We start from the raw sequence: 11,974 nt of genomic DNA, 5'->3' as shown, positions 1-11,974 counted from the left end.
AGGCCGGGAGCTCCCACGCAGGCCGGGAGCTCGCGCGCACGCCGCCGGGTGATCGCAGACAGGCCAGTGCTGTTCTCTTATCTTGATTATTGCAAAAATCTCCCGGCTGGTCTCTTTGCTTCCATGATTGATGCTGCAGAACATTTCCAACAGAACGGGCAGTGGCCTTGTTAAAATGCAAATCAACCTATGGTATGTCACTTTGCTGAAGACCCTCCGATGGCTCAGATTTCAGAGCCAAGGCAAAATTACACACCATCTCCTTTCCCACTGCACTCTCCCATGCTGAGTTCTTCTAGAAGGCACCAGGAGCATTTGCTCTTTCTTCAGCCGGACCTCATTTCTCCAGCCACATTGGTTCCACGTGCTTCTCCCAGCACACTCTCTTCTCGATTATCCCTGGGGCCAGTACCTTCCTTCTTTCAGGTCTTTTATTCTATCCCAACACCTGGAGAAATGCCTAGTACACAGTAAATCCTCAGCAAATATTTGCTGAATGAGGGAAAGGATGTACTCCAAAGTGAACTCTGAGTCTCCCCCTGGCTCCTAATCCAGAGAACCACTGCAACCATCATTGGTCTCCTCAAAGACCAACATGGCAGAGAACACTATACCTAGGATGCTTTACAAATATCCGATGGACATTCTTATGTATTTCAGAGGCCGCTCTACCCAGGAGTCCTTTTCATCTGCTACTGAACTGGGTCCCAGAAGACTTCTTGCCCAACTTGTCCAGGGAGGATTAAATCCAGAACAGCTGCAAGCAACTTGCTTCCAACTTGTGTCCGCATAGACAGCACTGCTTGACTTGCCCTGCTGCTTAGGTGAGCCAATGAGACCACCAGGTCCTTGGTTTTAACAGAAGTGACTCTTTTTTTGGACACGTGCTCTACCTTCTCCAGAACAAATCACTGATTCCCAATGTTGGATTTGAGGAGAAGAGGACTCTACAAGCCATTCCATTTACCTCACCTCTCATTCCAACCTTCCCAAGTCCTACTCAGGCTCTAGAGCTGTGGAAGGAATTTAGAGCCCGTGTACCTCGGAGCATCAAGCTCCACGTCTTGGCTCTCAGAACTCCTGGCAGCCTGTCTTTCTCAGTTACTCTCATTTTCCCTCCTCTTTGAAACACCGGCCCTGCCAACTGCAACAAACAACATTTAAAAATATCCCACTGCATTATACGGCACTGCCTTCTAAATCCTTCACAATGCCTGTCTCTGTCCTGCATAGGATAAAGAAGGGTGTAGCACATTTAATTTCTCTCTCTCTCTCTCCTTGCTCCCCTGCAAGTCTGGGTAGGTGGACTTCAAACATGGAGTCACCTCAGAGCTGGACCTGACCATACCACTGGCCTGCCAGGGCTTGGACGCAGCTGGGGAGTACTGAAGCCTTAGGTCAGCCAAAGGCACACAGAACTCATTCTCCTGAGGGAAGAGAAGGGCAAAACTCTAAGCGTAGTCATCACAGTTAATGCTAATATAAAAAAGATGGTCTTTCGTCTTATTGCCCCAGCTGGGTCTTCAGAGTGCATAGGCGGATTCATCCCGGACTGAGGATGCTAACTAACCACAGGGCTTGACCTCAGGAAAATGATTTCACACTGTGCTTGTGGGGTCCTCAAACATCATCAAAGGCAAAAAGGCTCTCGGAGGATCTAGTTCAACTTCTTCACACCACAGATAGTGAGAGATCCAAGAAGACAGGGTGATTCACTCCGGTCACAGAGGGGGCAGGCTCCATCCCGGAATTTTCTGGATCCAAATCTAAGTTCTCTGCCTTGGACTGTTTTAGACACTTGTGCAGACATACTCCCTTGGTGTGTGAGCCTTGACTTGGGATTACTAATAGCTCTCCTCACAGCAAACGCTGATTTTCATTCTTAGGCGGTACTAAAACAAAGTTTTAAAGGTTTTAACAAAAGATATGGCTCAATGGCAGAGTGCTTGCCTAGCAAGCTTGAGCCATTGGGTTCAATCACTCACAGTGAACAAGAAAAACCTTTTAATAAAAGTGTGGCCTTAAGCACAAGGACCCCAGTTCAATCCCCGGTACCAAAAAAAAAAAAAAAAAAAAAAAAAAAAAGTGTGGCCTTGTTGGGAGGGACAGTGGTCCTGGCGGAAGGGCCTGTTTTACATGGCTTGGGGTTCAGTTTAATCTTTCCCTGGGCTAACCTGCATCTCCAGTACTTCTGAGTTCAGTTTTCCTTTTTTTTTTTTTCCCCTCATGAGACTTTTAGAAAGCAAACAGTGAGCCTGAAATCATTAACTACAAATTTTGTAGTATGTTCATGGAGTTTATCTTTTTCAAGTGACAAGAAAATTCCTTCATAACACTGGGGTCAGAAAAAAGACAAGCACCCGAGTTATTAGTTAAGCTGCCGTTGACCTTCCTCCACATTTTGCTGTCTGCAGAATTCAGCTGGAGCCTAGGACCTTCAATCCCAATGAAAATGAACTCTAAGGTGGTTCCACCGTATCAAGCTTTGGATATGATCAAAACTGAACACGATCAAAATCTCTACCGATGCTCTCAAAACACATTAAACAAGAATGAGAAGAGGACCAGAAATCTAAGAATTGAGCCGTCATTTGACAAAGATAAACCTGAAACTGGAAATGCAACCTATCAAGTCAGCCTTAAAAGGACCTGGGACCTTTTCTGTCATCCTGTTCTATGCTGCTCCTGCCTCCGTGGTTGTGAATCCTGCTTGGCAAGAGCACAGTCAGTGGTCTCACTGAACAAGTCTGCCAGGCCCAACCTTCCTTCTGTACTGGGACTGCTCTGGCCTGCAACGTTGCCCTCAGGGCCACGGAAGAAGTAACCGAGTCAGAAGCCAAATTCAACAAGGACAAGCACAAGGCTTAGGGAAGGTTTCACATCCCCTCAGCCCGAGTTTGCTCCGTGCAGGTCTTCTTTCCTTACTTTCACTGCTGAGACAGCGGATGGTGCCTTTTTTGAGGTCAGGCTTTCAATTAACAAGAAGTATAACGGGAGGTCTAGGACTGTGGTTAAGACGCACTGGGGAGCAGACATACTCGATTTCTATATTACAGAAAGAAGTTTTGGAAAACTCTCATCCTGCACTCTGGCAGGCTTCTTAACATCTGGATAAAAGATGTAGGAAAGTTTTTCCTTTTCCTGCGTTATCTCCTCTGCTCCTCCCAAGCCAACTGCGTTTACTTGCTGTCCTCCAACACACACTCAGTGGCTCCCGACGTGTCTTCCTTACACTGTTCCCTGCCTGGAAGCCCCTGGGCCTGCTCACAGTCCTGCCGTCAGAATCTCCAGAGGCTCACCAGCCACATCTTTCACAAGAGGCCACCCACTTGCCTGGGACACAGCTCTTCCCTCTGCACTCTCCAATCCCCAGAAGCTATGGGCTGGGAAGGTTGAATGAATCGGTTATTAAAAAGCATCCACGATGGGCACCAGCATGAACCCTGTCACCCTTCGAAGCAGTGATCACAAACTTCTTCGAAACTCTCCATGCATGTGCTTTGCTTTTCCTGCAAGATTCTAAACTCCCTGACAGGCAATGAGGACTCTCTCGTCTTCCTCAATCTCTCTCCTTTGCCTTCTATGTAGCTGGCACTCCTCAAACGGTGGATTAATGAGGCTGCTGTGACATTTCTCAGGCTGTGTTTCTTAATCCTCTCCTCCCACTCCAGCGTGCAGCTCCACATAGCCAAAGCACAAAACCATGTAGATTTCTTCAAAAACAAGCAAGATGACCACAAAGTGTGTTTACACGACATGCCTGCAAAACACGAAACACCTGCCAGGCCCCGGCTCAGGACTTGGTATCTGCAACAAGCTGAGTCTGATATTCATAGCAGAGTCGCTGCCTCCCTGGGGCCTGGGGCTTTGGATCTGCACAGTGGCTGTCATCTTGGTGGGGGTGGGAATGAGCTCAGAAGGAAAGGTCTGAGCTCACTGCTCACGGCCAGATCACTTTGTCCTTGGGGACAATCAAGCCATCACTGAGTAGGGAGCAAGGGTGCTTTTTCCAGACTCCACAACTTCCTCCTGCCTCTGCACACCAACTGTTAGTCATCAAGGAGAGTGGGTGACTAATACTTGTCACCCTGAGAATTGGGTCATGATCCTCCCCTGTGCAAGAGACTCCCACTTTAGCAAACTGAAAAAAAAAAATTAGTGCATCCAAAAAGCTTGTGAAAAACATGAGGATACTTTGAAAAACACAATAACATGCATGCCACAGGTCAGCCACCACCGTGCTAGACACGATGCTAAGTCCCTACCAGAGAAGTCCTCTAAATCCTCATGACTGTCCTATGAGGTGGGTACTATTTCCAGTTCTGTCTTAGAGGACAGTACTTCTTGAGTAGAGGTGAATTTGCTCCCCAGGGGATGCCAAGACAGGTCTGGGGGCATTTGTTTAAAATCCCAACTTGTGTGTGTGGTAGGGGGTGTTATGAAGCACCCTACAATTCGCAAGACAGCCCCATGAGGAAAAAAACCCAAAACAGTCCAGTTCAAGATGTCAGTAATGCCATGGCTGAAAAACCTTGTTACAGAGTAAGAAATGAGGGCACAGAAGTTAAACAACTTGCTCAGCATCAACCACTTACCCTGGCAGCTCCACCGCAAGCTGGGCTACTCTTAGGAAGCCCACGGCCTTGCCAACATCCCCAGAGCACAGGGCATGCGTCACACCCAATGCCTACAGCAGTGGTGGCAAACCTTTGCACGTGTGCTGCGGCGGGCTCTTTGTATCACCGGCACGGAGCATCAGGACAGCCCCTCGTTTCTCAGCAAAGGAAATGGAACTTAGAGTGATTTTCTGGAGGGGAAGCATCCAGCAATAGGCCATGCAATATGGCACCCAACTTGGACTCCAAGCCAACACTTAAGCACGGTGCTACGCGGATGCATTCTCTCCCTGTGCTCCAAAGCTGAGATACAGTCAGTGGCTGGACCTCGTGGTGGACTCCAAGGGAATCGAGCCTCCCTTCATAAAGGCTCTTCTGCCAACTCCAGGGCAAGTGAACTGAGCTTCCCGAGACCAGTGGCCTAAATGCACGGCCACTGTGGAGCTGTCCTCCCCTTGCAGAGGCGCTACAGAGGAGGTTCACTACTGCAACTCTGCAGCTTTTCCTTTTAGCTGAGCTCATTGATCACCCCGCAGCTGCCACTTGTAAGGCCCTCCCTGGGCAGCACAGCTCCCAACCCCCCTCAGGAGCAGCAGTAATGGCTTCTTCAAATCGATGGCACCTCCAGGGCAGGGAGAACCTTCCCCCGCAGCTAACAAACTGACAGTGCCCAGCCGGCCACAGTAGGCCATTAACAAACAGGAGCTGTGAGAAGCAATGCTGCTACCATGCTTGGCCCTCACTATCACCTGAAGAAGATCCATTCCCAACCTCTTCTTGTAACTTTCAGTTCTGTGATTCTTTACGAGAAAACTACGAGCTTGGTTCTGGCCCAGTCACTACTGAGCCATGAAAACCAGACTCTCAGTGTGCAGGATTTTTACAGGGAATCGGCGAGATCCCTATGACTATGACTATAGCTGCAAGAGTGTGGAAATAGGGCAAAGGTCCCATCTGGCCAAGGACAAATTGTGATGGTGAAGGGCGACAGGGACAACAAGCCTGAGGATTAGGGGTGAAGCTTGTCTGGCTTGAGTCAGAACCTTAGTTGTTTATGCAAGGCTGGATGGAGTGTGCGGCAGGTGACTACCTTGGTTCAGTCCTCAGACTGACGCTCCACAGGACAGGACGGGACAGTGCAGCCTCGTCTGTGCAAGTCATCTAGGGCCACTCTGCCGCCAAGGGGACACTTGCAAGTCAGTGCTGTTGATGTATCTGCCGCCTACTAGACTTCTGGGTACCACACGGACGGCCTGGGGACGCCCACTAGACATTAGGGTGTCAACTGTTTGATTGGCCCTATGGTGTAGTTACCTCCCAAAATATCGTCTCTGTTCAGCAACAACCTGAAATTCTCCGCTCTGATAAAGGGGGAAGGTTCTTGCAAGGTATCAAAGGAATTCAAGGGCAAAATGTGGAATTAAACATGTTGTGTGGTGTATCGTTGGCCTGGCCAGTCGTTTATAGTCTCTGTTCTACGTCAGGCCTTATGTGGGACAAGGAAGCCTCTGAGGTCAGACTGCTGGGAGAGACAGAAGCAGGAGGTGATTCAGGAATGTGCCCTGGGTGCTGTGGAAACTTCAAGGAGGAGCGGCCCCTCCAGCTGGGAGTGGGGAAGTCAGGTACAGCCTTCTAGAGGAAGCTGAACAACTCCAGCTGGCTCCTCTCACTACCTACAGCTAAGGTTGCTTTTCGCAGGCAAGCAAGAAAAAATAAAAAAGGTTTTCATTTCCAAAGCTTGCTTTGTTTCAGTTTTACCAGGATCCATGGCTTCAATAAAATGGCCAAAGCAAAGGGGAGCTTCTCCTGTCCCTCAGCCTACCCAGGTGTGAAAACCGATTAAACAGCAACCTGCAAGCCGGGCATGGTGGCGCACGCCTATAATCCCAGCACTCGGGAGGCTGAGGCAGGAGGATCACTGTGAGTTCAAGACCAGCCTGGGCTACATAGTGAGTTCAAAACCAGTCTGAAGTACATAGTGAGATCCTGTCTCAAAAAAACAAAAAAGAGGCCAGGTCTGTAATCCCAGCACCTGGGAGGCTGAGGCAGGAGGATCGCTGCGAGTTCAAGACCAGCCCGGGCTACACAGTGAGTTTCAGGTCAGTCTCAACTACATAGTGAGACCCTGTCTCAAAAAACCAAACAACAACAACAACAACAAAAACCCAGCAACCTGCAGCTCAGTTAATCCTTGCTCCTTCTGCCGACTGCATATCTCAGTGGAAATCCACCACACAGCCTCCTCCACCGGTGAGTCCTAGAGCCAGAAGAGTTTTCATCACTGCTTTAGAGGCAGCCCTTTTATTTTTGAGCGGCAAATGAGTTGTCCAGACTTGCCTCAGCCGGTAAATAAGTGAATTTAGAAAAGTCCTCAGTCACTATTTAAAGCTGACAGGTGCTTAGCTAGTACTGATACTACTGAAACTTCAGAGAAGTCTTCCTCAACTGTCATTAAAATTAGCCCTAGTCACACTATCCTATTACTCGGTTCTACAACAACAACAACAACAACAACAACAACAACAACAACAACAACAACAACAACAAACTACTAGGAGTGAATCTATACCTTTTCCTGTCTTCTTCACTGGATTATAAACTTTAATGAGTGGACTTCCCACCTCTCTTCACCACTTAATCCACAGCACTTAACAACAGGGGCACCAGCTCAGGGCTGAGTAAATATTTGCCAAACGAATTGCTACTCTTTATTGAGCATTTATTATGTGCTAAAATCTCTGAATCTAGATCTCAATCCTCATACCAACCTCATGAGCTAGGTGTTACTGTCACCCATTTCACAGATAACGCACTCAAGGAAGATTGGAATGCTTATAAAACTTGCCCTGAGTCATTCGTATAAACAGCAAAGGCAGGCTTCAAACCCTGCTGGGGATTCCAGAGACTGTGCTCTTTACTACTTTGCTAGATCAACCCTTGGTACCCCCTGAATCCTGCTTTGGAATAACATTCTCACCAATAGTCCATCATTTCACTGAAACTCTAGAAAGGGAAGAGGATTTTCTTATATTTCACTCTCACCCATGAAAGCTTATTAAGTAATATGGCTGGAAAGAGATCCAGAAGGGATGCTCTGTCTGCAACCCACATGCGGTGAGTTCCCTGAGCAACAGGATGACGGAGGTAGGCAGAGGAAGGGAGAAGTTCCTGTCTGCTGCCCGCTCCCCATTTATAAACACTACTCTAGTAGAGTGGTTTCTTGGCCTCCCATAAGGAAATCAGAGATATTGTCGCTTAGTGACATTGCCCTGGGATCTCCAACGTCAGTATCAAATGAACAACAACATGTAACTTCTGCGGCTTCATGGAGCTGGGCTGTCTTACAAACAGGAGAGAACTTTTATCATTCATCTTGGGCTGAGCAAAACCATATCTGTCTGGCATTCTGAGTAATGGATAAGAGTAGATGGATTAGGGCTCTTAAATTCCTGGTTGGAAGACATTAGAAGTTTAAGAGCTCTCCGCAGCTGAGTCAAATGCATGTGTCCATGCTGTATAATTAGCAGGCATAACAACAATAAATATATAATTTAAAGGGAAGACCAGCAGGACAAGAAGCCATACTCTCCCTCCCATATGTAGCTATTCTCCAGTTGGTCTTCAGCTGTGTAAACTGTAGCTTTACTGGCCTTGGGATAATTTTAATAAAACAAAGGTTTGGGTCTATTTCTTTCTATGTAGTTTATGCTTTCCTCTGAAGTCAGCTTTCGGGCATATGTGATTCATTGTTTTTTCACTAAATATTCATTTCACTTGGTGTAAAGAGACTTAATAAACCAGCCCAGTTGTTATGTGAGGTCACCCCCTGGATGCACGGACAGAAGAAAAGGGCGTCCACATTACTAAGTGGAAATAAATGGTCACCTGGCCTCTGAGGAGGTCCCTGGAGCCTAGAGTAGGTAGTGAGGGAGACACTAGCTCTGAGGATCCAGGGAGCACCACTAGGTGCACCTAGGGAGACTTGCTGCCTTCACTACCACGGCCTATGAACTGTTACAGCCAGGCCTGTAAACCAAGCCCTCTGGGAAGCTGAGGCAGGAAGGCTGCAAGTTTGAGCCAAACCTGGGCAAATGAGTGACTTAGCCACTGTCTCAAGATACAAAATAAAAAAGGGGTGGGGATTTTATTTAGTCCATAGAGAAGGCCCAGTACTGAAAAAATAAACAATCAAACAAACACCCCACAACTCCCCAAAACTGTTAAGAGGTGGGCAAAAAGGTCAAGTCATGGGGTCAAAAACTCACCCTGTAAAGAAAAATCTCAAGGAGTGCTGACTCTTGAAAGGAAATTCTCCTTGGTTGTAAGCACTGAAGACCCCGCTTTCTAGTAATGTCTGGCCATTTTGCATTTTCAGGGTACTTTAGCTGCCCTTCCTAACCTCAACTTGTGTTTAGAAAAAGTTCCGCAATGTGCTGGACCCTGGCTGGGCATGAAAGGTGTGGTTTGTTTTGGTTTTGTCCTCACTGCCCCATCTTTGTGCTAGCCTTGCTTCTAGGGTTAGGGGTTCAGTCTTCTCTCCTAGGAGCCTTTACTTCTTTAAGTTCAGCCCTGGCCTCCCCTCATGATAACCAGCTGGGAATCCCCCTGCCCCCTACTTCCTCTCCAGGAGCTGGGTGGTTGGTGTTCCCAGTGCTGAAGCCATGAACTCGGAGGGCTGAAGCCCAATTATTAGGTGTGACATCATCAACTAATTTCCGGACTGACCTCAAGTCTGACCTAAGAGGAGGAAAATTAAAAGGCAAGATGCTCTTCTGCTGCAGGCAAGTCCTTTGGCAATGCCAGAAGTTGAAATCCAAAGCAAGGGATGTCCAAGTTGGCTACAATGGGTTGATGCAGTGTCTTAAAATGGTGCCGAGCGTATGACCAATGGTTCTCCTTGGAAGCTGGACTAAGGAAACAAAGCTGTTACCTCTCCTCCAGAGGCTAGAAGCTTGAACTCTATGGAGTTAAATTCTAGTTTTGTCACTTAGGAGCTGTGTAGTCTTGGGCAGGTTAACGGCTGGGCGCACTGCTTTTCCATTTATGCAGTGCAGAGGGCACTACAGGTACCTCCTCTTGGAACCACAAACCAGTTCACCTGTTCTCAGGCCACAATCAACACAGAAGACTTCTGTATGGGGCTCTCCTTTCACCAGCAAGCAAACAGTTCTGAGCAGACACAGCTGCAGCTGCGTGTCCTCTAACTCAACTCAATTAAACTCTGACACGATCTACCTGGAGAGATACCATCGCCAACGTGTCTCACAGGCTGAGGCTCTGTCCTCAACACTGCCCCCTCCCCAGGGCAGTCACGAGCCAGGTAGTTTTACTGACTTCTAACCACCTGGCTTATAAAGTAGGGTTCCCGTAACCTCCTCCCTTGGCTTAATCTGTCTGAATGGCTCACAGAACTCAGGGAAACATGTTTACTGGCTTGTGATAAAGGGTAGTACAAAGAGTACAGATACACATAAGTTATGGGAGAAGACACACACCCTCTAGGAACCCGCATTTGTTCAGCTATCCAGATATACTCTGAGCCCTGTCCTTTTTTTTTTAGATGGAAACTTCATTACATATGCTTTTTGGTTAAATCTGTGTCCACTGGTTATCAATTTAATGTTGTGCCTCCCTCCCCTCCTGGGAGGTCTGGGGGCTGAGGCTGAAAGACTCAGTCCTCTAAAATCCTGCCTTATTCTGATGACAAGTCCCCAGGCAGAAGCTACCTAGAGGCAGCCAGCTGCTCATGGCCAACTCATCAGAATAGGAACAGACACCAACTACTTTGGAGATTCCAAGGATTTTAGGAGTTGGATGCCAGGAAACAGGGAGGACAGCAAATACACAAACCTCACAATAGCACACTACCTAACAGGTTGCTAACATATACTGTGCCCCAAACAGTGGCTGACACAGTAAGTGCTACTTTAAATTTCAGCTCTTATGACTATGTCAACCACCCTTGAATTGGCTCCCTTTACCCCCCCCCCACCCAGTGCTTACTACCTGGCCTCTTCCGTGGCCTACTTATCTGTCCCTAAAAGCGACATCCAAAATGGCCCCTCCAGTTGGATCGCAAGGATGCCAGACCATAGTCTATTCTAAGTAATTTATGCTGCTGGCTCTTGAAATTGGAGTCTGATGGGCAGGTTGCTGCTGATTGCACGGCACACCCTGACCTCACCAGGAAAAGGTCAAGGGCTCCTTTGTCCTTTGCACTGAAGCAAAGGCATCTTTCAGAGAATTGCAAACTGTTCCTCTCTCCACATGATATCATGCGGCTGCCCACCCCTTCCTCATAACGCCGGTGACTGTGTGGCTCACACTTCCTTCTGGGAAAGCCACTGGGGTTGTTCATTTCATGCAACCAGAGGTTCCAATCAATTGCTCATTTGGTTAATGATAAATTGGAAAATCAGGCTCTGGGAGCCAGCACGTGGTTCCCTTTTCTTCGAAGGTTCCATCACCCTGGGCGCCCAGCGTTAAGGACCCACCGCCCTCCCTCCACCTTTCTCCAGGGGACCCGACTCCGAGTGAGTATCCTTCAACCTAAGCCGAGACTTAGGACTTGTCCTGGGCTTGTCGCTCTCCTTGCTCATCCCATTCATCCCCTTAGGCTGTTGCTGTTGCTACTGCTATGAAGAACTCAGGAGGCAGAACCACAGTCTGCCCAGCTATGGGGGGAAAACTGGACAACTAGACGTAATCAACCAAGGCAAAGAGCGGCAGGGAGTAAGCCTGGCTATGAGAGGTTCTGCAGGGCTTGGGTCCGAAGTCTGAATATCACCCAATCTGTGAAGAGCCCCCCCCCCAGCCATAACAGTTTGCAGAACAGGAAAAAGGAGATTGACCACAATTGTATCCTCCAAAAGTGAGCTGTCTCAGACAATCTCTGGCAAAAGCCATGTAATGAACTCCGTCCTCAGACCAAACGCGGAGTCCGGGCACACGGAGCAGGTTCGTTGGAGGACACGGACTCCCACCCGTCCGCAGGTCTAGGCCCGCGCTCTTACCATTGGCGTTCTTGCCGCAGATGAGGTGCTCATAGGGCTGCAGGACGCCCCAGAGCTCGGCGTCGTTGTTGATGACCATCTCCAGGGCCTCGGCGGACACTTCTCCGCCCCCCGCCCCGCCGTCGGGGCTCTGGCTGGCCAGCACTCTGGCCCGGATCTCCTCCACCAGGTTCTCCATGCAGGCGGTGAGTGAGATGGCCGCATACTCGTGGATGCGCACAGAGATGCGGGTGTCCACCATCCAGCGGAAGAAGCGGCCCACGGAGAAGGTGAGGCCGCAGCGCGCGGACTTGCCCCGGCGCAGCCCGTCGCCGGCGCTCATGCTGTAGAGCGACAGCGCCTTGA

The 11,974-nt window shown here is 48.8% G+C and overlaps 1 protein-coding gene across 2 annotated transcripts in view; it reads right to left on the bottom strand.

Annotated features, from left to right (window-relative positions):
* The window catches only part of Abtb2 (ankyrin repeat and BTB domain containing 2), a 171,642-nt gene that overhangs the window by 157,868 nt on the left and 1,800 nt on the right, over positions 1–11,974 (bottom strand). The window contains exon 1 of one of the 2 annotated variants that reach the window (XM_033756481.1): positions 11,630–11,968. The exons of the other annotated variant lie outside the window; for it this stretch is intronic. Coding sequence (XP_033612372.1) covers positions 11,630–11,951 — 322 coding nt within the window. The 5' untranslated portion in view covers positions 11,952–11,968. Of the gene's footprint in view, positions 1–11,629; positions 11,969–11,974 lie in introns of those variants that run through there. 2 annotated transcript variants of the gene reach the window in all.

The sequence above is a fragment of the Fukomys damarensis genome, unplaced genomic scaffold (assembly GCF_012274545.1).
Source record: "Fukomys damarensis isolate Sample0158 unplaced genomic scaffold, DMR_v1.0_HiC HiC_scaffold_27, whole genome shotgun sequence".
In the NCBI taxonomy this organism is placed as follows: Eukaryota; Metazoa; Chordata; class Mammalia; order Rodentia; family Bathyergidae; genus Fukomys; species Fukomys damarensis.
Note: the sequence above shows the minus strand (reverse complement) of the source record. Positions and strands in the feature narration are given on the sequence as shown.